Source organism: Betta splendens, chromosome 10 (genome assembly GCF_900634795.4).
Source record: "Betta splendens chromosome 10, fBetSpl5.4, whole genome shotgun sequence".
Taxonomy (NCBI): Eukaryota; Metazoa; Chordata; class Actinopteri; order Anabantiformes; family Osphronemidae; genus Betta; species Betta splendens.
This window is the reverse complement of record NC_040890.2, coordinates 16,369,265-16,396,764: the sequence shown is the minus strand read 5'-3', so window position 1 is coordinate 16,396,764 and position 27,500 is coordinate 16,369,265. Positions and strand designations below refer to the sequence as shown.

The 27,500-nt window shown below is 48.3% G+C and overlaps 1 protein-coding gene across 1 annotated transcript in view; it reads left to right on the top strand.

The window, feature by feature from the left end:
• Positions 1–27,500, top strand: part of slit3 (slit homolog 3 (Drosophila)) — a 155,263-nt gene that overhangs the window by 15,799 nt on the left and 111,964 nt on the right. The window contains exon 4 of the mRNA XM_029164733.3: positions 1,754–1,825. Within this exon, the coding sequence (XP_029020566.1) occupies positions 1,754–1,825 (72 nt within the window). The remainder of the gene's footprint in view (positions 1–1,753; positions 1,826–27,500) is intronic.

The window sequence follows — 27,500 nt, the reverse complement described above, 5'->3', positions numbered from 1 at the left end:
GCGCACGTCGGAGGGTTTTGCTATCATTATCCCAGGGGTCAAAGGGTTGATGTCTGTGTCTTCTCCTGTGCAGATTCTGCCTCGAGACCCTGCGACCTTTTGACCTTCTCCGCTCTCCTTCTTTTGTTCCACGTCTTGTACCTCAGAGAACGGCTTCGGTAGCTTGATAACACTGTTCACTCCCGCTGCTCACACTGTCCTCATCTGTCTCTGCTGCTGTCAACACACACACACACACACACACACACACACACACACACACACACACACACACACACACACACACACACACACACACACACACACACACACACACGCGCGCGTCTTAATGTTAGCCAACACCAGACTCGCACTCACTCCATCTTCTGCCTGTCATTCCTTTACAACTAGCTGCTGTTTATTCGGTTTATTCTGGGGCACTGGGCGGGTTTTAAAACTCTAATTGCCAATAGACTTAATTGTGAACAATGTAAATTCATGAAATATTATTATATATAATAAAAGACTTAATCTTTTTTAATATTCCTCTGCCGCACATACAGTACAGCTGCTAAAAAGCGGCCCATGTGATTTTTACCGTCACTTTTTTTGCGCAGCAGACGTACCCTCTCGCAAATGTGTGAACACGACTCTAAAAAAATATATTAGTTTGGTCACAGTTTGTGTTGTTTGATCGAAAACATGGCTTTTGTTAGAGGCTTTTAATGTTGTGTTATTTCCAGACCAGTTGTGGCGAGTCGTGGCCTCAGTCTGTGGGTTAACTGTTTTCTAAATGTACTGTCACAGTCGACACAAACAGATGAAATAAACAATAAATCCAGCCAACAACCCAACAGCTTTTGGGTTTTACTGCTGTGTAAAGAATAGCCTCAGTCTTTCTTTCTGAAATAATAGTGCATCTAACAATTGTCATGCAGATACTAAATCCAAGAATGAATTGCCTCATAATGGCTCACCCTCCTATCACGTCCGTCAGTCTGCAGCCTTAATTAGTTTATTTCTCCGTGCCATAGACTTACATCAATGTCCAAAAGTGATTAAAAACACATCAACCAGATGCACTGTTTCCCCAAATGTTCTGATGTGCCATGTTTCTCACAGGCGAGTGGAGTAAGCAGGAGTCAGCTGTGCGTGCGCAGCATCTCTGCACGAGAGCTGCTCTTTTTTGATCCTGACGTGTCGACGTAACAACCAACAGATTTTCAACCAGGCGTTTTAGAACGAGGAAACACGTTAACCAGTAGTAGTGGATCAGATCTGCAGCACGCGTCCCGCCAGGAGAGGCCGCAAGGCCTTGCTTTTGGTGACTTTGCGTGGATGGTTGCCACGGAAACAGGCTCAAGGAGGCCCGACATCTGCCTCGACCGGCGGTGGTCGAGAGACAGCGAAGAGAAAGTCCTGGAAGCACACGACGTGTGCATGTCTTTCTATAGAAGAGGATTAAAAGGCTGCAGGAAGTCCCCGTTAAAACACATCCTGGGCCTTTGAGAGCGTTCACTGTGATAACCTGCAGCTCAGAAGCACAGGGCGCCCAGCGTGATAACCTGTGGGACACTATGACAGGACCGCGAACCCACTGACCTGCAGGGAAACGCCCTCAGCTGCCCATCGATGACCCGTTCAACACAGAAGCATGAGTCCGAGTGATTTATTACTGGCTTCTGGCCCGGTTCTGTTGGAGCTGTGGTTTTCATCTGCAAACGGTTTCAAACTATTTTATTTGCTTTATTCCCCCTCCTTTCTCTCTGTGCAGGCGTCTGAACCGAAACAAGCTCCAGTTCCTCCCGGAGCTTCTCTTCCAGTCCAACCCCAAACTCGGACGACTGTGAGTACACCTTCCTTGTTTTTCCATCCTCACATCCAGCGACCCCCGCCCCTTCTTTTGATGCGTCACCTGATCCCTTTCAAAACATGGCCACGGTGCAATGTCAGAACCTTCACGGAGGTTGAGGGTTCAAGTCCCGCGCCAGGTGACACAGTGCCGCTCTGTGCTCCTCTCGAGAGGTGGGAAGAAGAAAAAAACAGCGGCGCACGTAGGATTTTAGGAGGTGAAAGTGTGCCTGAAGGGAATGTTTTGTTTGGATCCATGAGGCATTTTTATTCGGGAGTAAGGAGTTTTTTCCCAGAGAATGGGAGTGTAAGTGCAGGGAAGCCGTCCGTCTCGCTCCTCTTCATCCCACGTTCCCACACTTGCTCTCTCTCCTTCGTGCTCTTCGTTTGGGTCCCACCGGTGTGTCCTCCGCCCTGTGTCCTTTCCTTCCCCCTGCTCTCGCGGTCTGCTCTTACGTTTCCTATTTGTCTTATCCTCGGAGAGCCTCTGTCAGCTCAGGTTGAAGGTTGAAACACCTTCTAAACTTTATAGCTGCTTATATTGGGCTTCCTTCAAGTTTTATGCTGGTGCTGCTGTATATTGTGCGTGCATGTGTGTCTCCAGGGCCCCGTTTCGCACGAGCCTGAAATCATTATTATGCGCATTCTTGGGCTTATATATATTATATATGCATGTGTGCGTGTATAAATTCACTGTATTGACTTACTGTCTGCATGTGAAAAGGTGTTAGGGCTGGAAATACCAGCGCTGGGACCTTAAACCTCTCACTTCTGCTTTATAATGTTTCCAAGAGGCAGAACACTTTACTTTTATTCAGTGCAAACATTATATTGCATGTAAAGCTTAACGTGTAGAGTCCTGATGTGACTGAATGCAGTGGTTGTGATCATGTTGACCAGTTTAGCAGGAGCTTCCTGTGGATGTTTTCTCACTGTCTTCCTGTGGATGGTGCTCAGCAGGACCTGTGTCGATGCCGCTCCGTGGAGCGTTTGGATGCTGAAGTCCGTTTCTAAATGGCCTGAACGAATGTGTGAGCGGGACTGAGTGTGTTTACGTAGAACAGAACAACTGACGCTGCGCTGACAGTAACACTTTTGCTGATGACGACATCCGATTGTATTTTCCTGTCTTGGTTTCCCGATGCCGTCTCTTGCGTCGGCAGAGAAGCCGCAGCGAGATGAAACCCTCCCAGTGGGATTCACTGTGAAACCTCTATTTAAAACTCGAGACAGACTGATCGTGCGTTTCATATATTTGTGGTGTTGTGTGATTTATTGCTGAAGAAAGCAAACTAGACTGTTATGGTTGAGAGCAAATTGTCATTTACGTCAACTGCGGCTTCCAGGATCACACACAGTCAGAACCCCTCATGTGAACGCACACGGTGACAAATAAGGAGTCGCACAAACAGATTCACACACACACACACACACACATGCTCGGAGTTTATTTCTCCTTTCCAGCGTTTATTATTCGTGAGTGACAGCCTGATTTCCTCCACCGCCTGGCTTCTTATTCCATAAAACCCCTAATTGGTCTCGATTGCTCTTATTTATCACCGGTTGAATATGGATCCCTATAGAGCTCTCTGAGACCTTGGTAAGAGAGTGGAAACGGTGACCGTGTTCCAAACTTAACAGTATAAATCTCCTGTTCTTTATATCCCGACTTTGCCATCAGCACAATCTAAATTACAGTGTCTGGAGTTTCCTCCTGCTCGTTTGATTTTTTTTCTTTCCGCCTTTCCCATTTTTCACTTTTTTAATCCCATCTTTACGTTTTCCTGTGAATTCAGGACGTGTCTGAAAGGTGTGGAGACGGGGGGTGGGAAGAGAAGGAGATGTAGAGGCGGTGCATTAGGAGGGAAGCAGCTGAAGGAGGGCACAGAGAACAGCAGGAGCAGACAAGGTTTGCTGGTGGCTTTCTGGTTTGGGTTCGTAACCTTCCCCCCCGTCAGTCTCGGTTAGATATTAAATGATGGCAGTGTGATAGGAATTACCTCCTAACCCTCCCATTAAAGCCCTGTGGTCTGAGGTTTGGAGCCGGGAGTAGAGGGAAGGAGCTGGACCTGCAAAAAGGGAAAACAGGCGCGGGTTAGAGCGGTGGGTTTTGCTCCTGGGGATGTTGGGGCACGAGTGCACGAGGCATCAGGCCGGATACGAGCTTCTCGCAGAATCTTGGACTCCTCCGGGATCAGCGGGGCCGGTTTCAAAGCGTCTGCCTCGCGGAGCGGCGCGCGCGGCTGACGATGAGGAATTAAGAGTAGGTTCTGGGAAGGTCGCGTGAGGGGGGACGGGTGGAGGAGGCGGAGATGAAGATGGATGGAGGCGTCGGAGCCTGCGGCCCCGCGTGGTGCTCGGTGGGGGGGGGGGCTACGATGGGGATGCAGAGGTGGACGCATGAACTGGAGCCTGTGGCTTCCGCTGCAGTCTGTGGTCCTGTCGCCCAGCGCCTCAGAGACCGCGGCCTCGCAGCACACGGACGCAGACGCGCTCACGGCGTGCGGCCGCGCGTGCGTCCGAGGCCGATTCGACCATCGCTGAGGGGAAAATGAGGCGACGCTTTGAAGGGCCGGAGGTTCGATTCGCTGAGTGACTCTGTGGCGGTTGCTCTCACTCTTCTTCTTCTTGTTCTTGGGCGTGTGTGTGTTTACATCAGCCCCGCGGGGGTTTACTGCTCCCCCCCATTAGAACGGCTCAGGTTGCAGCTGATTGGTCTGCCTGAGAGGAAGAGGAGGCGAGGAGGAAGACGGATGAGAGCCGCAGTCGGACACGAGAAGCGCTTCGTCTTCTCTCTCACCACAAGCAATAACAGCAGCACCAGCGCAGCTTCAATTACTGAAGTATTATCCAACAAATGAGGTGATTATTGACCGTGTTTCGACATTTATGGACTATGAAGTAAAGGTTGATGTACAGCTGGAGCTAAAGATAGAGACATATTACAAATTATTAATGAAAATCAGAGCTGCCTGTATTTTTGAGGCTCTTCCTTCTTCTTCCTACTCAACTCTGACGCTGTCCTCCCTCCGCGTCCTCGCTGCATCCCATAAAATACATCACAGCAGGGCTCCCAGCAGTCAGGCACGCAAGCCTAAAAGGTTTTTTGGAGGCTTAATGGACAGAGAAGTGAGTTTTTATCCGGAGGGATGCCGGCCAGAGATTCTATCCAATCAAAGTGTCCTTGAGAGTGATGCTGAATCTCCACTTGTTCACTCACCGTGGGCCCGTCTGGACTCACGGCTTCAGATAAACATGTTAGAAGGTAAAAGGCACAGGGGCTAAAGGATGCGATGGGACGGGTGATGGCTGACGCCCGTCCTGAGGTCCTCACGTCCTGCTGGAGGAGGTTGAAGGTCTAGATCCCAGCACTGCTGAGTAAATAATAACAACTCAGAACCTCAAGGTTTCTCTTGAGCAAGGCACTTAACGTCCAGGACCTTCGGTAACCGCTGCATACACAACTCAGCAGGAGGGAGAGAGGCCGAAGGCAGCAGGGGTCACCCGAGATGTCTTTTCCTCCTAATTGACTTAATGGAGAAAGACGAGGAGTTTGCCTTTAATCTTGGCTAATTGTCCATTTAGAGGCGGCTGCTATGCTTTACCTGCTGGAATGCTCAGGTTAGTGTTACAGGAAGTGGGCCGAGTGTGTGAGTGCTGATTGGTGGAAAGGGGTGGGGGGGGCGGCAAACTGTCTGAACTCACTCAGTGTCATCGTCTGCTTCTTCATCTGCTGCTTCACACACACACACACACACACACACACACACACACACACACACACACAGACACACACACACACACACACACACACACACACACACACACACACACACACACACACACACACACACACACACACACACACACAGAGTAAGTGTAAGATTGTTTTCTCGTCACTGCGCTCCAGAGCCGTTGTTTGTCTTTCACACCAGTGAGCGCTGGACAGAAACAAATAAGCCTGGAACCCGGTGAGACGCACGGGAGCACGGCTGCACCTCCCTGTGACGCGCCTCCTCCTGTGGCTTTAACAGGCGCTGGGTGCAGAACAGCAGTCTGCATGCGGGGGTCAGACTGTAGCAGACTTTATGCTGAACCACAACAACGCGACGGAGCTTCCTAATAATTAAAGCCCAGGCTTCAACCCACTGGGCCCACGGAGCCGGGCCTCATCAGCGCAGTTTTTAAGGCGTGCATGTATTATTACTGCACGTCTGCAGAGGACTGTGACTCATGACACATTGGTTTCGCCGCTGTGGTTCCCACATTTCGTGACTTTAATCCTGCGAATGTGCGAACGAGCAGGCGTACGTTAAACTTGGCCGCCGCCTGTGTCTTTTCCCTTCCCACCGCCTCGTTGAGCAGCGACCCATCCGCTGTAGCTCCATCGCTGCGGGGCCAGAACCTATGAAATGTTCGTGTGAGGCTGCCGACCTTTTTTTTTCTTCCTTTTTCCTATTTGGCGAAGAATTTTTATATGTTTGCACTAAAACAGCACAGAGGCTGCATGTGGTAATAATTTAACCTTGCAAATAAAGGTGAGCTGCGTGAGGGAAGCAGCCATGAAGCTGGTAATGCGCAGGGTTAAAACCCACAAATTCCCCCTGACATGTTTACAGAGATGTGTTTGGGGCACGTACAGTATGCGATTGTGAGTCGAGCCGCCTGTCTTTACGTGTGAAATGAGGGTAAACAGTGAATGTATGAATAAACAGTGCGTAGTGTGTCTTCCTCTGCAGGGTCTTCAATGCCAGATCTGTATACACGCTTTGCTAATTTGTGTCTCTGCTTTCCTTTATGTTTGTATATGACTTGCATTCGTTTGCACATGTCTTCTTATATACACGTCTCCCGCTTCGCCCGCATGCGCGTCTTCCTGTACGTAAGAGAGCCCGACGGGGGCCGACGCGCTCACACAGTGTTTTTCTAATCACAATTTAGGTTTACATGAGAATGTTAATCGAAAGCAGACTCGGCCGCCCTGGAAAGCAGCGAGAGGAGAGGGAGACGGGCGAGCGAAGGGAGGAACACCGGGAGATAAATGCTGCGGCGTGAGTCGGAGGATGAGAGCGGGGGGGCAGCGGGTGGCAGGTGAGGTCAGGGCAGCAGGACAAGGCAGGATGGAATGAGAGATGGGAAACTGGGGCAGCGGAGACCCTCCGTAGGAGAATGGGAGCTTTTGTTGGTTGTTGACCTGCTTTTTTTTCTTTTCTTACAGAATGGTCTAATGTTCTGGCTTTGATTTGAGACGCTTTATTTTTCCTAAAGGATGTTTTAAAAACCTGGCAGCGGCTCTCTGGCCTGTGTGTGTGTGTGTGTGTGTGTGTGTGTGTGTGTGTGTGTGTGTGTGTGTGTGTGTGTGTGTGTGTGTGTGTGTGTTCTGTTTCAGTAGTAGAGAAGCGCTGGACTTTCAATCCCACCAAACTCCACCACCAACAAATGTCGTGACGCTACACAAACCGACTCCGTTGCCTTTTTACAGCCATCTGTCTTCCACAGGCAGCTTTAAGCAGTTGTCATGAAGATTATGACACGGGCTTTTCCTATTTTGGCCTGGTTTTCCGTCTGTGAGAAGAGATTCACGCTGACGTATGCACATTCGTGACATTTACAGTATAAGTACGAGCAAATCTGTGGTCTCAGAACATGTCCTGGATCCCACATAGACTTAAGGAGCAAACCTTGTGCAGCTATTAGAGCTCACGGCCCAGTGTGGGCAGAATATTAGCTCTGTTTATTACCCAGCGCATGGATGTAGGGATCGGAGCTCGTGTTTAATAGTTACCATGTTTCACTTCCAAGCTATTAATCACGTCGCTTTTCAAGTGGCTGCTGTTTAATTTAAAAATAAATCTCTGCCTGTGTAGAAGATGAAACCCGACCTGTGGCCTTACTGCTGCTGTGGAGTTATGGTGATGTCATCTGAGGGTTTCTGCCTCCAATCTCCTCATGAATTCTGGGAAACGGTGTTTCCACATTATTTACAGTTTAATGACACGCGGCCGTAGATTGGGCGTAAATCGAAGCTCCACCTCCGTGTGAGGTCAGGAACCTTGCACTGCCTGAGGGCTGACACTGCACCCAAGAATTACGCCCACAGTGGAAAACACCATATCTCACAATCTACACGTACAGTAGAGTCAAACATCAGTGACATTGCAGAAGGTAATGTGCCGTTTATGTTGCTAGGTAACAGAACCAGACAGTGATGGATGGGCTTGTAGCGTGCCTGACTTTCAGGCAGGAGACCAGAGTTTATGTTCCAGTACAGATCTACAATTAGCGTTCGCCCCAGTGAAATATATCCCTAATATTTAGCAGTGCGGATGTAATAAAGGCTGGTGTTACGGTCAGGTGTCTGGAGGCACAGGCTTTAACTAGAGGAAGAAAAAGCACAAGTTGAAGTCTGTCTTTCATTAGACAATCAGCTGATAATGAACAGCCCGCAGATACAGCTAATTTGTACTGAGCTAGTTAGCCTTGACTTTGGTTTCTGTTACTGAAATCAGTTGAGGCATGTTTATGATTATTCCCTGTATATTTTTAACCACTTCCAGGAGACACTCTCGTCTAATCTTAACTATTCTCTAAATAAGGACTTGCATGAATTTATCTCTCTGTTTTCCGACTTCACATGTCTGATAAAACCACTTCTTAGCTTTTAAACCCGCCTCAGACGCTCACACATGTTGTATTACGTGATTAACTTCAGGGTTTAGTGAATGAAAGTCCGCAGGAATGTTTGGGTTCGTGTGTTTGTGTGTGATTGTGTGTAACGCTGTCGCTCCGTGGGAGGTCCACATAGCTGCTGCGCTCTTTGTTGACCATTATTATGGCTACAGACTCAATGGCTGAACTGGCTAATGTCACACACACACACACACACACACACACACACACACACACACACACACACACACACACACACACACACACACACACACAGTGCACGTACGTGCACATGCATGTCTGTGTGTGTCAGGCGTGTGATTTATATTGTTTAAGTAACGTCTGATTGTTATAAATGAACCCAAACTGTTATTATTGCTGTGGCGTAATCACACGCTCACAAACTGTTCGAGCCACAAACACACACGTGTCGTGATCCAGGCGCATGTACACACGGGGCCCACGCACCGCGCAGCGACAAACAAACACGGTCACGTAAGAGCTGGACTTCGCTCGCGTTACGGAAACTTCACAGCTGATCTGAGGACGGCAGCTTCAGGCCTCTTCTTGCTCTGTTATACGTAAATAAATGAACAAATGAACGGAGGTTTTTTTTTTCACTTTCACAGAATAATCAACGTCAACCTCATGTTACTTTAGGACACACAAACATTATTCAATTAGCTTCTAAAGTGCAGTATCATGGCGAGATCAGCGCCTCTCAACCAAACTCAGTCTGTTTGTCATTATGTTACTATGGTGTAACATGGCCGGCCATAAAAGCTTAACTAACTCTGGAAGCTTTTACATCATCCATGTAGTTCTGCTGATGAGTCAACAGCAGAAATAACCATCAGAAGATGCAGCGTTTCACCAATCGCTGCTCACGACTGCACGGAGGTCGAAACATTAGAATAAACATTACAGATCCACCACCGAGACGACTGGCACTTCCCCCCGGACCAGAACCCAGCGCCGCGCGCCATCCGGTCCATTTGGATGGAAGTCTGCTGGATTGCGTTACATTAGCCGACTCAGAGGGAGTGGAGCTGTCACGACTTCTAACATAACAAAATGCTGCACATTCTAACCTCACATCAACAAACACTTGTCTAAACAACACTTTAAAGACAACCTGAACACACGGGACGCTTGAACGTCAATGCACCCACATTCTTTGTGTTCTGTGAGAACCAACACAATGGCTCTGCCTCACCGTGGGTTTTTACAGGTTGACATACAGTGATGTGCCACCAGAGCAACTCAAACCCATTCACTTCTGTGACTGGCACATTTCCGCCGCAGGACCTTGAATGCCTCTTTCTGCGCAGTGTGTCACCAATGACTGTGTCTCCAGGGTTGAGGTGCAGCGATTCCAGCATGTTTGCACTTTCTTCATTAGTCTGTTTGCAGTCGAAGGAAAGAGAATCGGAGCTGATAGAAGTCAACTGTTAATAATAGATCTCACACAATATGCAGTAATACAGAGAAAACAAGACCACATGCATTCAAATGCAAAAACACAGGACTTTGCTTCCATTTTATTTCTCAGAGTCAATAGTGACACAGATGTTCACACTCATTCCATAAAGAGTGTGACAGAGAGACAGACATGGGAAGATTTGATGGTGAGAACCAGAACAAGAGATGGAGATGTGAAATGAAAGACTCAGCAGCAGCAGGAGAGGGAGAGAGAGAGCGAGAGAGAGAGAGAGAGAGAGAGAGAGAGAGAGCGCGTCAGCCACATAAATAGGGTGAGAGACGATTCAACCAGGCCTCTTCTAAATACAGAACACCACAAAGCCACTTTAAAACCTGTGGAGATATATTTATACTCTCTCTCCCTCGTCTCCACGTCGCCCCTGGGTCATTTTCAGTGACTTTAGTCTCCCCTGATAAAATTATGTAACACGTTTTTAACTTACTTCCACCGTTGGTTTAACGTTTCAAGCATTTACTGTTATGGGCCCAAAAGCTGTTTTTAGATGACAGGAATGCATCTGTGAGCGATGCTGCATGTGGAGATCTGTGACCTCCCAAGCACCGGCACACTGTAATGGAAAGAAAGGCTCACGCTTCCCTGAAGGCCGATTTTGTTTCAGAAGACAAATGAGTAGAAGCGTTGACGAGACGGCTATTTTTGGGTCAACGGGCATAATTAGAGATTGTAAAAAGCCATGGCAGCTTGTGTACGCCGCTCACGTCCCGCTCCAAACATGAAGCTCGGCCCTGTTTGCTTTGTGGATTCCTCTGGCGACCCAGGAAGAATGCGGACGTCCCCGTGCGCTCCGGCCGGGATGCGCTCGCTCGCCCACCGCCTCTCTCTCTCTCTGAGCTGGCTGCGCCCGCTGCCACACACACCGCTCTCCATAAAGTTGTCGTCCTGACTTTCGGTCACTTTTACAAGCGCGGCATCGCGCCGGCGGCGCCTCGTGAGCCAGCTTCAATCAGACAATGGGCTCCAGTGGGAGGCTGCTAATCCCCAGCTTTACTTTATAAGGCCACCGAGGCTTCACGGATGCACAACGGCTGCGAGGCCCGTCCACCTTTCAGGGATCCTGACAAATATTTCACCAGAACTTGTTTTTCAGTCTCTAATTCTGCATTTACACAGCGTAAGTGAAAACACTCCACGGAAACACATACTCCAAGGCTCTCGATATAAACAAATCTCTCAGCTTGTTTTAAAGTATAATTATGGCATCTCCCTCAGGCTAATTTGTATAATTTGGGAAAGGCTACACTGCTGTGGTGAGATTTGCCAAAATCCAGCCACTAGTGTTTAAGATGCTGTAACTGTGTGAGGTGGAGAGAAGGAAAAATAAAACAATCAGCAGAAATGTGACAGAAACTGAATCTGGGAGAGGTCCTTGACGTATTCAGCTGGGTTCATACCATCACATTGCAGATTGTTCTCTATATTTTGGATAAAATAGAAACCTTGTGTTGGTTCTGACTATTTATTTATCGCAGTTTTCTATGTAGGTGCCATGAAGTGAGATTAGTCATTGTGGTTGCAGTGGATGACTTTGAAGGACCATAAACCCCCTAAAATAAAACGGGGTTGAATCAGTGTGAGAGAAGAAGAAAAACAAATTTCAACTCCCAGCAGGGGATGATGATGATGATGATGATGATGATGATGATGATGGCAGAGGGACGTTTGATGTGCGGAAAAGTTTGTCTCCACCGCTGAACATCAATAAACAGCTTACTGCAGTTGCCAACGCCGACAAAAGAGAAATAAACTGTGGAGATAGAGACACACGAAGACAGGGAGGAGGAGGAAAAATGATCACAACAGAGTCAGCGGGGGAGACGGGAGGTGGGCCGGGGAGGAAATGGAAAGAAAAAGAGAAATTAGAGAGACGTGGAGGAAACCAGGAACATGTTAACCTGGCTGGTCTCAAGTCAGACACAAGTCAGACATCGATTTCAAGGCAGGTTCTCGTGGTGCCTTTGGTACCAAGCAGGTGCATGTGTGGAAAATACGCAGACCAAAAATAGTCAAGACAAGACTAGACAAGAAATGCCCAATACAGTTGGAACCCAGTTACATCTGTATGTGTCCAGTCCCCAGTTCAAATCAATGCCGGCACCAGTTAGCAGTAGAAGCTGAATGAACGGCCACCGACATCGGGAGGTGCCAAACGCTGCCGAGGTCCATGCCACCCACCGCCTGGTGCCGCCTTCATGTGGTCGCTGGGCACATGATGTCAGCGGCCGCTCCTTGGCTGCGTTTCCACCGCCCGCTCGCCACTTTCGCCGGTTCCAGCTCCGCAAGGGGAATAACACGCACGATTTGAATCGGGAATCATGTCGTAACTGTGATACTCCAGCGGGAGAGCGCCGCTAGTGGTCGCGTCGCGGCCTTTACGATTCTGTGTGGGTCCCTGAACGCAGCGTCTGCTCTTTACAAGGCGCCAGGCGGCTGTTGGCTGAGAGGAGTCCTGTCCACACGCACACACACACACACACACACACACACACACACACACACACACACACACTGACAAGGTGCTCACGCAAACCGCCGTCATGTGCAAGGGTTCCTCGTTCTCGTGCCTGGTGCCAGCCGCTCGTCTGCTAAATTACACACACATTCATGGCCAATGAAATCATTCCTCGACGATGGGCTACATGATTCAGCGTAGTGATTAAATAAGCTAGTTAAATAAAGATGTCCAACGTCTGAGGCTTCAAATCAGAGCCATTCACCAGGCTGCTCATCTCTTATCAACGTTCGCCGCTTGGACGGGTCTGTATCTGGGTTCCGCCGTGTCTCCCACCTCCCTCCCCCCTCCCTCCCCCGCGGCCTCGTCGCCCGCTCTCGCCGTCCCGTTGCATGTTTGGCATTCCATATTTGCCGTGAGTGAATCGCATGTGGCTCCAATTACGGCGTCTTTGTAGCGTTTTTAAGACAAACACACACACAGACGCACACGCTCGTACGCTCTCAGGAATCTGCGGCGTATGTGGTCGCGGCGCTTAATGAAAGGTGTCCGCGCGGCTGCTGTCGGGGCTAATCTGCAGCGTCTGCCCATGTGAGGAGTCATTTCCCGTCCAAAGAACGAGAACCACCGTGCATCACCTACATCATCGTCCTACAACACGCTGATGATGGATGGACTCTGACTAATGGCCTCATCCAGAGCAACTAATGCCATAAACACTGGTGCTAAACGAGGGGCAGCTCATGGTTTCACTATGTAGTCGTCAGATCATGAGGCTTCTTTGAAGCTTCTGCTTTGTGGCTTTTGGTTAAATATGAGAAAACATAGATTTTTTTGTCTTATTCAGTTCTGCTGCTGCTCTTAGTCCCTCATGGCACCTTAAGTGGCCATTACAGTATCATAGTTTGTGTAAAAGCTTTAAAAGCTTTTCATATTTAGGGTTTAATCACTCGCGTCAGATTTGACCTGTGTGAAAGCCCAGTTCACACTGTACGTATCTGCCCTCCAACAGATCTGGGTTCAGTGACAGACACATTCTGTACATTCTTCAGATTGGGACAAACTAGTGTCACCAGGGTCGTTTATTAGCTTCTACTAAATGTGTGGATGGTGACAGAACTATAAATTGGATTTAATGATTACTCCAGACATTTGAGGTGAAATTGCAAGTCAAGTATGTTGTTATGAGCTTTTTTATCTTTAAATCAAATCACAAAAGCCTAAAATCTGGTCACTGTTCATCACAGATTGTCATTGTTGTTTGAAAGCTGCCAAGAATCTGAGAGTCAAGAGGCGTTCACTGACATGACAAACTTGCAAACACAAAGGATTGTGGGTAGCGAAGAGGCGGCAAGAATTTAAGATTGTTGTCCACAGATATGTGGCGGATTTGTGTGCGTCTGAGCGCACGGTTGCATTTGTTGTGATCACGCTTTGTGTGGTTTTGTGTTATCTGTGTGTGTGAGCAAACTCTTTATGCGTTTTATGTGACGACGCGTAAAAATGCCACGGATGGCGACCGTAGCTATGCTCTGAAGCCGCTCTGATTTTAATTAGCATCGTCTCGTTAACACACGCACACACGCACATTTACACACTCCTTCCGGGAATACTGTCGACCTACCACACGCGTATATGGATTATGTTTTAAGTAACGGGAATCAGGCTTCACACACACACATATTCAGTGCTCGCTGGCTTTGAACATGGCAGACATTGTGTGTGTGTGTGTGTGTGTGTGTGTTTGTGTCTGTTATTGCATGTGCGCAATATGTTTTGGGTGTGTGACTTCCATTCTCATCATCTAAAGCATATCAGTGTGTATAATTATGTGCCTCTGGTTGAAGCTGGAGCAGCCAAGAACCCAATTTAGAAAACACAATAGTGTGTTTCAGCACATAACTAACTTCATTCATATCCTCATGAATCTTTATTTCCTCGCAAGACACATGCTTTAATTTGAAAAGGTCCTAATTCAGTGTCATATTAAACTACCCGTGACCTCTTTCTTCATCTCGTCTCCACTCTCGGACCGAGCGAGACTTCGTCTTTGCGTGTGCATGTGTGTGTCACAGCCAACGCCAGTCAGTGAGAGACGAGCGGAAAGAGAGGAGTGAAAGAGCAGAGAGGGAGGAGAGAGAGAGACAGAGAGAGTAAGTCAACAGTCAACAGCAACATAAATCACTGCTCTTCTTTTTTAGCCTCTTGTTTTCCTCCTCGGCTCTTTGTCTTTTATTTATTTGTTGCTCGGAGCCGACATCTTGGAGAGAAGCTAAAGAGTCATTACTTTTCTGAATTGTGTGAATTTAAGCAGTAAATGCATGTGTCTTATTTATTCGGCGCTGGTATCAGATTACGGCAGAACCTCCCATGCTTCTGTGGGTTCAGTTCAGAAGCGACGTTCGTCTCCGCTGGCTTTTACGAGCGCTCCTGTTACTCGGTGTGCGTTTCTCTCGTGTGTTGAACTGCATCGAGGTGTAAAAACGTGCGTTTCCCAATATCTGCAGCTCGTTCCTTCTTCGCTCCTGCTCTCCTGACTGTAAACGGCCTGTCTAATGACCAGAGGCCAGTAGTCACTAATAAAACAGGGCTCAGCTGCGTTTTTATTATTTCCCACAGGGTGAAAACGCCTAAAATACAGATATTTCGCCATCGGTTAATCTTGTTCCGTGTGATGAGACAGGACATCGTCGCCTTTTACCATTAAGCTGTGATTTTGCCCTGGGTTTATTATGGCTTTCCTGTTTGTTTAGATCCTGAGTGACCATTAGTGGCCCTAGCCTTGAGCTGTACTCAATCATGCTTACTGTTTGAAGTAGTGAGATAACCGCAGTAACAAAGTACCTCTGGATTTATACAGAGATTAAATGCTTCACTTTGAGGCTTAAAATACTTAATGGGCAATAAAAAGAACGTCTCTCTTCCCGCTGATAATCCCCTTTCCTCTCCTAAGTGTTTCCTTCGCTTTGTACTACTTTAAGTCACTTCCACTGCGCACACACACACTTACAGACGCTCTATTAATCATTAGTGTAACTCTGGAGCAAAATGTAGTAATAATAGCCGCTGCAACGTTCTGGCCATGCTCGGATGGCGAGTCGGGCCGTTCTACCTTTCCGGAAAAGCCCGTGAGATGAAAGCGCCCTGGAGGAGACGCGCTAATGAAATGTGGTGAGTGAGAAGTGCAGCGGGAGGAAGGAGTCGTACCTGGAGACGCACACGCCGGCTCCGCGCTAGCCGCCGCTAATTCACTGCAGCCACTCGTTAACACAGCTTTAAATACATCCCATAATTTGCGCTAAACTTAATTGGCCGGGACTCCGACGGTTTCTACGGTTGCCGTGGCAACGCAGTCAACTCTCGGAGCCGCGGCCGCCGTTTTATTTGTTTGCTCCCCAGGGAAACCTTGGATGACGACGGTGGAGCCGCCGCGTTAGATTCTAGGCTGCGAACGGATTTATTTCTAGGTTTCCTCTGCAGCTCTAACTGTGTGTTATTAAGGAATCATATCCCACCACTAATTGTACAGTGCATAGCAGCACTTGCCCGATCGCATCCCCTGGTTCCTTTACTAAAACAAAGATTTGTTTTAAGTGTAAATACGGCGAGTTTAGAATTCGCACACAGGAGGTAAATGACTATGGATCATAAATATGATGAAGAGGAATCACTGACACACACTAACACTAGGACACAGACTGAGCCGAGGCCGATGGCCGCCCAGTTCTCCTGTACACTGCTGCTTAGTGCTGCTTATCTTACTTAGAAATCCAATATTCTCGTGTGCACGTCCTAAACCCTGGAGGCTTCTGTACAGGTCCGTAGATATTGGTGCTGTTGGTGATCGCCTCTGAGCTGCATCGCTTCTAAAGTGTGAGCTGAACCGTAAATGGGCCGGAGCAGGTGTGCTGTCATTTTCTCTCAGCTCCTGTCTAGATGCCTGCTATTTTCCACCACTGGGCTTTGACCTTTTCAGTAAGTAGTCTTGGATTCTGTTTCTTAGTGGATCTTTCTCTGAGATGGTTCTGACAGATTTAATTCTTTCCTGGTTTGCCGAGGGAAAGGTCGGGGGAACGATGACCTTCTCGCTGCTTCATTCCTCACTTTGTCCTGCTGAAGAAGACAACTCGCCCACAACTTTCTAGCGACTCTGCACGACGTCGCGTTTGCCTTGACTCCACCTGACGGAGCTGTCCTAAAAAAACTGACTGGTTTATGGGGTCAAAGGTCAAGAGCAGGCAGCAGAGCAGACGCCAGTGGGGTAAAATACGACTCCCATGATGCCTTGCTTTCAGTGCTGACCCAAAAAGCCATTAAGTGTTATACCTGTGCACCTGACACGTGGACGTGATGGGTCACGGCTGCGGTAGCTTGACGATGTTCCGCCCTTTGGACTAAGTGCTCTTCCAGATATTCTATCGGGCTGTTTACCTTTAACACGCAAGTCCAGACTGCAGCGCACTGAGAGTTGTGTGTGCATAGACGAGGGTCGTTGCATCATCCCTGAACCCTTTAACAAGCCTCCTGCCGAGCCCCTGAACACAACCTTTCCCCCTCTCTTTAACCTTTCTTCACGCCTGCGGCACCAGATGTGCGTTTGTTCTATGCCCACGGTTTGCTTCACCGAGTGGCGCTTAAACTGTGTTTAATGCAAATATTCATATCATGTGCGATTAGTGCGACATTGTGAGCTGTGGCCTCCACCTTCAGGAGAGAAGCGCTCCTTCTGATCATTGATATAACAGATGTGAAGTCTGTTTTATGGTGGAAGAGGCTCCAGGACAGAAATATCATCAATTATCCTCCAGTCTTTCATCAGACGACCTCTTGCTGTATTTCTGGTGCGGTGTTTGTGGTCGCTGTGTGCATACGCCTGCGTGTCCGCCTGTCTTTGTGTTCAAGTTGACTTTTTTGTGTGTGTCTATTAAGCTCGTATGTTGTCTGTGCATATTTGAGACGGTGCAAACTCGCCTCTATTCGCTCCTGCCTGGTTCGATCCTGTCATCGGGAGATTAATCCATCGCTTCTGCAGGTCGTTTCAAAGCGTGGAGCACTTTTCCCTGTGGCTGACCAGCACATTAACAGCACAGCAGGAGACTCTTAGCCCCCTCCGGCAGAACACGCCTGCTGAGCTCATTTGCAGGCGCCAGCATTAGCATATGCACGCGGCTGATTGAGTAACAAACCAGACGAGGGACTGGCGTCTTTCCCTGCACAGGTGGGGATTAGCTGCACAGCGTTTAGAGGTTAATCGTTAAATGGAAGTATTCCTCTGGGTGTTTTCCTCAAAGAGCAGGCGTCTCTGTCAAATTAAATCAAAAGGCCGGAAACTAAAGATGATAGTGAAGAAGTGAAGAAGACAGTGGGTTTCAGGTTCATAAGAGCTGGATTTAACATGATCGTTTTGTCTTTGAGCAAAGCAGAATAAAGAATTTATACATATGCAATGGACAAATTGCCTCTGTGCTAATTTATGTAGCATTTTGTATTTAAAGTTCTTGTGACAGTGACAGTTTCACGTTAGAGACCTGGTCCACTACATTATGCTGTTGAATGGACTGTAGGCGTCCTGTACAGCAAACTGCAGGTCAAAAGTTAAAGTAACTTTGAAGTCATGAAGATTCACAGTTTCACAGTCACCATTCAGAAAAATGTCTTTGTTTCAGGCAAATGTTTTGTTTAGAACTGATCGACTGCAGCGTCAGTGTCTATGTGACAGACTGAAGCAAGAAGCGGAGCGGAAGCGGCTCTGTGAGGTTGAGAAGCGGCAGTGGTCACGTTGGTATCGAGGAGCGTAGATGTGTGCGGTGGGGCCTTCAACACTGTGGCGTTCATCTGCAGGGACTTGGCTTCTCAGCTGGAGGCCTGTGGTTCTTTAAGGGGGTGACACCATCTTTCTGTCTGTTTGTTTGCACAGTGTGCAGGTGTGTGTCTGTGTGTGAGTAAATAATATCCGAGCGTCTGCTGATGTTGTCGGGATGTTTGTTTGCGAGGTATTGTTTATGACCGTGGAATGAGAATAGAACACAAGAAAATATGTGTGTGTGTGTGCGTGGTGTGTGTGTGTGTGTGTGTGTGTGTGTGTTCTGGCATGCTCACCACTGGACCAGATGGAGAGAGTTTTCTGTCTGCCCCCTCTCTCCCACTGTCTCTTTCTTTCTCGCTCTCTTTTCTCTCTAATCATAGTTTTCCTTTAGCTGTAAATAGGCGGGTTGGGAAATCTATATGCACACACACACACACACACACACACACACACACACACACACACACACACACACACACACACACACACTTTGGTCTGCGCTACTGGCTCAATGTCGCGTTTCGAAACCTCCCACGCTCATCTGATCTGGAGGCGAAGGAGACGTGCATGAACGCACTCTGTGGACGCGCAGACTGAACAGTCAGCCTCATCTTATGCTCACCCTGCTACTCACCCATGATCAGAGCAAGACACACACTCACACAGACCCAAACCACATAGAGAGTACAGAGAGAGGCCGATCACCCACAGCTTCCTCTTTTTACCGTCCGCTCACTGAAAACGCACACACACACATGCAGACTCACACACACACACACACACACACACACACACACACACACACACACACACACACACACACACACACACAGACGCAGACTCACACAAGACAAGCAACTCCTCGATTTGTTTGATGGTAAAAGAATAATTGTGCATCTATGGTTTCTGGTCTGTAGATAAAAAGCATCGTGATGAGGATTAGCAGCAAACTGATCCAATCAGAGCAGCTGCAGACAGTGGCGTATGCGTATGCGCATGCGTATGCGCATGCGCGTATGCGGGGTCGCTGACTAGTTCAACGGCCTCCGAGCTGTTGCTGACCCGACCAACCTGCCTTCGCTTCGTTCCATCTGCCCTCTCTCTACGCAGACATGCTGGGTCTGATGTCTGGTTCCTTCTGTTGCCTGTAGATGTATTTAATTGTTCTGTGAGACTGCTTTTGTAAAGTATATAATGTGTCTCATGTTTCACCTGGTTTCTACTAAAATATTAGTAATTGCAGCTCTCTGAAGGACAGGAGGTTGAGATGAGCTCGTTTTCGCCTGTTTGCTGCTGCGTGAACAACCTGCGCTGTGGTGGTGGGTTCCTCCTGAGGCCGTGGGAGGTGACGTCCCCTCCTCCAGTGCTGCTTTGGCAGCCAATGCACCTGAGTGGAGCAGTAACTGAGCGCATGGAGCGCTTTGGCTCCTTTAATTATAATGGCGGGGCCCGTCTGCCCTGGCTGTGCTCTCCCGGGTCACTCACTCACATCAAAGTTAATTGCAGGCCATCAGGCGTATTTTGCTGCTATTTTTCAAGTAAAATGATCAAACCGAGGCAACTTACCATAAATTACCCAGCACTTCTCTCCGAGGGCTTTTTTCCAGCTCCTGGGAAAACGCGTCGGGCTTCTGCTGGGCTTTATTTGGACCTATTTGTTTATCTGCCTCGCTCTCGATATTGAGTTCAGCCGTCTTTAGAAGCGCCTGGTTGAGTTTGTCTAAAGGCTTTCACCCGTCTTCAGCCTCTTGTGAGTCTGTTTGCACACGCGCGGGTTTTCTCTCGACGCTTTCCGCCTTTCACACCCTCTGTCCACAGACGCCTTTTGTCACCGGGCGGCTCCTCCTGCTCATCTGCAGCCAAACGCTGGGCTCCCACACTCACACATGGGCCGTTAACAGTGTCTCATAGCGTGTGTGCGTGGTGGAAACGCTTAGCGATCTGCCTCCTCCCCTCGTTGTGTGTTCTCTGCTCTTTGGTGCCAATTTAGAATTTTTAATTGAAAACCGAGACGTGATTGATTGGGGCGGTGCAGGTTATTAATCCTCGGAGAAGATTTTATGCTCTTTACTTGAAAACAAATGGCGACGGCGCCACAGTGGACGCGTTGTGCTCGGCTTCGGGGAGGTTGATTTTACGGCCTTTTTTGTTAGTAATTTTATAAGTTCCTGTTTGTGTCTTTGCATTAGCCGGTGCATGTGTGTCCTGTGTGTGTGTGTGTGTGTGTGTGTGTGTGTGGGTGTGTGTGGGCGGCAGCTGCGTCCGCTCGGCCTGCGGTGAATGGCCGCTCTCTCGAGCTCCTCTGCAGGAACGACCGGAGGAGACGGAGCGGCTCCGTTCCGTCAGTCTCCATTCTCGCCTCCCGCTCGCTCGGCGCTGTTTGCTCTGCAGAGGAAGGGCCACAAGCTGCCACCAGCTCTGTTTGAGCTCCCTCAACTTTAATGAGCACCGAGGGAAGCGGCGCTCTTCTCTTACTGTGAAGCTCCTAATCATGTCTTATTTTCGGACTCTCTGTCGTCTTTGGTTTCACCTTCCTTCACCCCTCCTCTGCCCTCTCTTCTCCACCTCCACCTCCACCTCCCTCTCCCTCTCTCTCTCTCTCTCTCTCCCTCTCTCTCTCTCTACCATCTGTATCTACCCATTTTTATTGTCTCCACTTCTCTTTTCCATTTTCTGGCTGCCAGCTGAAAGCCCTGCTGTATTTACCAGCTTAGTTTCCTAATCCCAGTACAAACTACTCTCACTAATGACTTTCTCACTGGTTGCTCTTTGGGTGGCTTTAAAGAATGAAAGGCGGATTGACAAAAAACTACAGAGGAAAAAAACTGAAAAATATAATGAAAGAATAAAAAGAGGGCTGAGAGCCGTGTGTTTTTCCAGGTAAGCACAGCACAGGTAGCTGAGAAGGAGCGAGAGCAACAGGTAGTTGGTCCCCAGTCATGCATGTCCCACAAAGTATGTGTATGTGTGTGTGTGTGTGTGTGTGTGTGTGTGTGTGTGTGTGTGTGTGTGTGTGTGTCAGAGCCCCCGGTGACCTCAGGTGCCCCGCAGGTGTGCTCCGCCAAAACCGGGGGGGGGGGGGGGGCCAGGAATGTGTTATCCACACTCACACACCTACATGTGCGCGTATGCACATACTGGGAAATCCTCATAAACTGCATTCCTTACTGGTCTTGCTGGGGGAGGGAGAGGAAGGGATAAAGTCTTAGGCAGGAGAGAAAAAGCAGTGAGTTGAATTGGGAACTGGGAACTTTGCAAACATGGACTTTGCAGTTAAAAAAAGTAAAATAAAAGTTGCACAAATGAAGTAGTTGTGGTTAAAGCAATACAGGATAGTGTGTGTGTGTGTGTGTGTGTGCCTTTGTGTGTGCGCGCGTGCGTGCGTGTGTGTGTGTGTTGGGGCAGCAGCAGTGGGGGCTCGTTCTCATTTCCGTTTCCCTCTTCCCGATTCCCTCCTCCGCCTGTCAGTCTGTCACTGTGTTCATTATGAGTTAACAGGTGCCATCTTTCAATAAGCTCCCTGTCTGTGTGTTTGTGTGAGCTCTCTGTTTCTCTGTTGCGTCTTTGTAAAGTCAAGATTTTACTGACAAATGGAGAGCTGGGAGGAAGCGTGTGGATTCCTGCCCTGACCTTCGAGGTAATAACCACGGGCCTGAATGGAGTAACATGTAACACGGTCCGCGGAGGCTGAGTCCAGCTGTGACCTCGTCTCACACCCGCTCAGTGATGCACACACGCATGCGTTCGTGTGCGGCTCATCCTCATCTTCTGTCTGTTTGCAGCTCGGGCGACATTTCCACCCAGATGTCAAGTTAGTTTAACACAAACGATCAAACAGTTCAGAGTATACTTTTTTCACTCACTCAAAGCTAATACTGTATATGAATCCCTAAATGCTGAAACAAGTTAAAAGGCAGAAAATTCCTGCTGATTGGGTTTATGGATGTGTTGTTGTGGTTGGAAGTTGGCCGTGATGTCTGTGTCGATGTGAGAGTTAAGTCCATCCATCCATCTTCTTAACCGCTTACTCCCTAGTGCGGGGTCACGGGTGGTGCTGGAGCCTATCCCAGCTGGCTACGGGCGAGAGGCAGGGTACACCCTGGACAGGTCGCCATCGCAGGGCAACACATAGACAGACAACCATTCATTCACACACTCACACCTACGGGCAATGGAGAGAAGCCAATCAACCTAATGCACGTCTTTGGACTGTGGGAGGAAGGCACCAGGGCCGCTTCCGGGAATCGAACCCAGAACCTTCTTGCTGTGAGGCGACAGTGCTACCCACCGCACCAGTCGCCCAGAGTTAAGTCTTTTTGTTAAATAATTAAAGGTCATCTGAAGTCAATTCACATTGATTTGCTGCTATATTTATAGATCAGTTTCACACTGGGTTATTTTAGCTTGTGATTTTGGTCAAGGCTTGTAATGTTTTTAATTTTTCCCATTAATATATTGCTCTGAAGTTGTTTGTGTGTAGACAAAATCAATTTATCTTTGTTTAACGTCCCAATTCTGAAAGCGTCCTACAGCATTTCTGCCTTTGTTGCTTCTGAACTCTAGCATTTAATCCTGCTCTCACTTAAATTGATCCCTGTAAGAGTTAATTCATTTCCAAGCTGTCACAACTACAGGTTACTGCCACCTGCTGGCACAGAGCCTGACTTTATAGATGGAGCGACGCATGAGTCAGGAAGCTGCCGGTCCTTTGTTGTGACCTCGGTGTTGCGACCCTTGATCGCTGCCTTCAGCAATTTACCCGACTGCTTGAACGAGTCACACCTGAGCTGGAAGGAGGCGTTTAAATGACTCCACCCCAGTAAGTGAACTCAGGACAAATGTGAAAAAGTAGAAGCAAACTACATTAGAAAAACACAAAAGTGGAACAAGTCCACAAAACATCAAGAGACTCCGAAATTATAATAACTCCTCGAGCCAGACTCTGTTGGCAAATCACACATTCATCATTGTGCTGGAGTTCTAGCATGAGTTTAGTCTAAATCTACAGTAAGTGATCTACATAATAAATTGCACATTTGCTTCTAATGAGCAGATCTGAAGTACAGTAAAGCCTGCAGCAAAACTATTTCATGTCAAAGACGGAGTTCAGTGGTTTCATTTCACCCCCTCGTGTGTTTTAGTGTGTGTGTGTGTGTAAATGAGGCCATTGTTCTCTGTCATTTGTTGCGAGCGAAACATTTGTTCCAGTTTTTGGGCCGTTTTGTGCCACGGAGCTTTTCCGTCCCGCTCGGATCCAAGCGCCGCTCCGAGGCGCGGGCGCGTTCCTATAATACGGTGACGGAGCGGGCGAGCGCGCTCTCCGCTGGGACCCGCGCTGACTCACTGTCAGCGCCACGGCTCGCACCAGCAAATGGGAACCATGTGAACGTGACACGCCACGCTGTCGAAACAGAGCCGCCTGCAGAACCGGGAAACGGGCCGAGCCGCCGCTCTGCTGCTCTGCTGCTCTGCTGCTGCGCGTCCACGCGCGTCACCGTCCGACGATATTTGCATATTCAGTCAAGTGAACGTAGTCCACGCTATTTGAGTGACTAAATGGATTTTATGAGCATGATATCTCACCATCCTACTCCTATGCCATAGAGGAGGTCATATGTTTTTTGCTGACAGTCGACTCTCTCTCTCTCTCTCTCTCTCTCTCTCCCTCTGTCTCTCTTTCTCTCTCTCTCTCTCTCTCCCTCCCTCTCTCTCTTTTTCTAAACTCGCTCTGTTGTCAGGTCTTATCTAATTTCCCTCCTCTATTTATCTTTATGCTCCAGCTAAGCAGAGCCTACATAAATGAGCGTGCGCATATAGATAGCTCATTACATGTTAACGACCACCCCCAGCCCCACACACACACACACACACGCTTGTGATGTATAGGGATCTGTTAAACGCACCCGTGGATCAATCCGGCTCGGACTTGATTTACCTGCGTGGCCCTGCACATCTGCATCTGCACATCTGCATCCGTCATGGGCCGAGCTCTCCGTCTTCCTGACATCGGTCCAAGGCCTGGAACCGGTGGGCGTCCGGTCGTGAGCCCGGTGCTTAACCTTCAGGCTGCTCCCGACCGGTTCAGCATGAATATGCAGCTCACGGAGGGCGCGGCGTCCTGGAGCACATGAAGGTGATGAATCTGGCAGTTACGCGGCGCCGTCGCGTCCTGAACGCTCACATGAGGTTAGCTGCCGTCGCTCCCCGCGTCCCGTGCACACGCGTTGACACGTGCACGTACTCACCTGGCCACTGACAGGCCTGTTTCCATTAGATTAGTGATGATTGGTTGCCTGCAGATCCAGGGCTGTCAGGGTCTCTTTGTTGGATGGTGGCTGGCGTTTGACAGCCGGCACACACTGAGAAACTGATTTCAGCTGAGATGTCGTGCAAATCTTTGCTGAGGGAATTAGTCAGTTAGTTAAGGAATTAGTTAGGAATTAGTGCTGATGGAGCAAACTCACACTAAAGCAAAGCTTGTAATTGGGTAAAAAATAAGACAAACTGCAAGTGTTTGTAGTTTGTAAAACATCAGGTTGTTCAGTTCTACCTATTTATTAGAAATTGAATTATTTAGATTTATCTAATACATACATACATGTATTTTATTGTTTCCCTGCACTAAATGTATGCATTGCCTGGTTCCAGTCTCTGCATCACTAATGTTCTTCCTGTGGATCCAGTACATACAGTGGGTTGTTACTCAGTTAACTATGTCACTTGTGCTCCAATGTCACTTAATAAAAGGCCATTAGGGGAAGAAATGCAGCCATGACTTCTTCCGTTATTGGAAACAGGATAAGCTTCAGTCTCCTGCACTTCCTGCTTCAGGCAACACACACACACCTTAACACGCAGACGCTGCTGTTGGAGATGGAAGGTTAGAAACTTAATTGATCGGCATCCAGAGCTCTGTAATTAAAGCCATAATAAATCAGCTGCTCAGTTAATGAAAGCAGCTGAACGTGACAGTTCACACACACACACACACACACACACACACACACACACACACACACACACAGAGCGTGTCTGTGCTGTGTGTGTGTGTTGGGGGGGGGGGTCAGCGCTGACCTTTCACCTCAGCTGATGGAGACGCCGCCATAGCTCAGCGTCCCACAGATAACCTGTCGTTACCACGGCGACCCTGGAGGTCCCACCGCTCATGGCCTCAAAGTGAGATTCCGGTGCCGGGCGGATGTTTGAACCCTGTAATAACAGCCTGCTGCAACTAATTTATGATTGGCTGATTTGGCCAGTGGCCGATTCATTGGGCCGGTTGAGCTCTCTTATCTCTTCCTGGAAGACGCATTTATTCAGTTCTTCTGCCAGGAGGACCTTTTAATCTATTATTTACATTTTGTAAGGTAGAGAGTTGTTCACCAGCCATCCCTAGTTTTAAATCCATTCAAGACCATTATGAGAAATCTGTTAACACTGCAACGTTTTTTAGTTCTTTCGATTTCTTATCATTCTTTTCCACATTGTATGTTTTCTGTCAGGAAGGAGTCTGTATTAAATGTTAGTCTTTCCGCTGCAGCAGGTGAACTCACCTGTCACACAGGCCTGCAGTCTTCTCGTTCCCTCGCTTTCCTCGACCCTCGTGACAGCTTTGCAAATCTCCTGTCAGCTTCGTTCTGTCGTCTGCGGTGAAAACCTGCAATTTCAGCTCAAGTGCATCGAGATACAAACACGCGTAATCTGACAATTTTCAAGTCATGTAAAAGTTGCTGTTTTTCCTATTTAGGCAGTTGTTCTGTCACTACAAGCCGCGCAGGGTTTACACACTTATTTTCTTAGCCAGTGGTCGTTGGCTGTGGAGAAACCTGCAGGAGAGCGTGGCAGGAAGAGGAAAGTGGATCCGAGGGCGGACGGAAGGAAGAAGCAGTGATTCAAAATGAATGATCAGCAGCTTCAGCCTTTTCTGCTCCATTATTTTTCTAAGAACCGCGACTGTGGTTTTCAAAGGAGCCACTTGTACCATCATTGTGTTCAACAAGTGGATTTAAGGTCTGAAAGACCGAGCCGAGCTATGGCAGCACAAAGGCTCCTTAGATTACACACACACACACACACACACACACACACACACACACACACACACACACACACACACACACACACACACACAGGACAGGCAGACAAAGCATTCAGGCGCAGGTATTTAAAGGAAGAGGAAACGTCAGTCAACAGCAGGATTTAAGGACGCTCTCACCAAGATAACATTTTCTCCTTTTTCTTTCCCTCTTTATCTCCTGACTTCATCAGTCTTCTCCATTTTTCCTTCTCTTCTTCTATCAAAGTTTCCCCTCTTTTCCTTCCTCTTTGTCATTTCTTTATCTGCATCTCTGAGCTTCTCTTCTTTAATGCGATTCTCCTGCTTTCCTCTCAGTCCTGTCACCTACTTCCTGCCTTTCTTTCTCTCTGTTAGACTCCACTCGGCGCCGTGGATGTTGGATCTCGCTCATTTCCGCTGTGTGACTTATCGCTGCGTGATAAATGTCTCCCCGTTGCATAGCGCTGCATGCAGGAATAAGGTGTCTGTGCCTTTAATTAGGAAAGTGAGCTTGAAAATCTCCCTCTGTAGACGCAAACTGTGATATTTGTGGCTTCATCCACCACAGCACAGTTCTTGTCCACCACACGGTCAGATCAGCAGCTGTTAGACAGGTCTCCTCTTCCTACTCCCTGGTCTGTTGGTATAAGTCAGTACAGTAGACTCATACAGTCCCTCTCTGTCTCAGTGCCTAAGGAAAGCAAACATGACTCATGACTTAATGTGCACCAGAGGACACAGATACTGACATTCATTAATGTGCAAACATCCTGGATTATTGTTTTAACTGACACGGTCATGACCCTTTCCGGTCTACAGCCGTCTGCTTGTGCTGCCAGTGATAATGGAAGTGAAGGTCCCCTCATTAAGAGTCACTTTAAATGGCTCCAGTATCAGCTAAATAAACAGTCTGTAAAACACATTTATAAAAGCCCTCTCTGCTTCTTTCCTGCAAAACCCTTTCTCTCTTTATCTAATGACAAACAGTTTGACCTCTGACCCCTTGTGTTACGATCCCCCAGGTTTAGGGACTGAGGAGGCTGAAGGAATGAAGGAGTGCAGGGGTGAAAGGGAAGATGAGGCCAGTTTATAAAACTGCCTGATGCGGTGGGGCTGCACTTCTAGGGAGCGGGATTCTTGGCATTCCTCAGTGCTGCAAGCAGAACACACACACACACACACACGC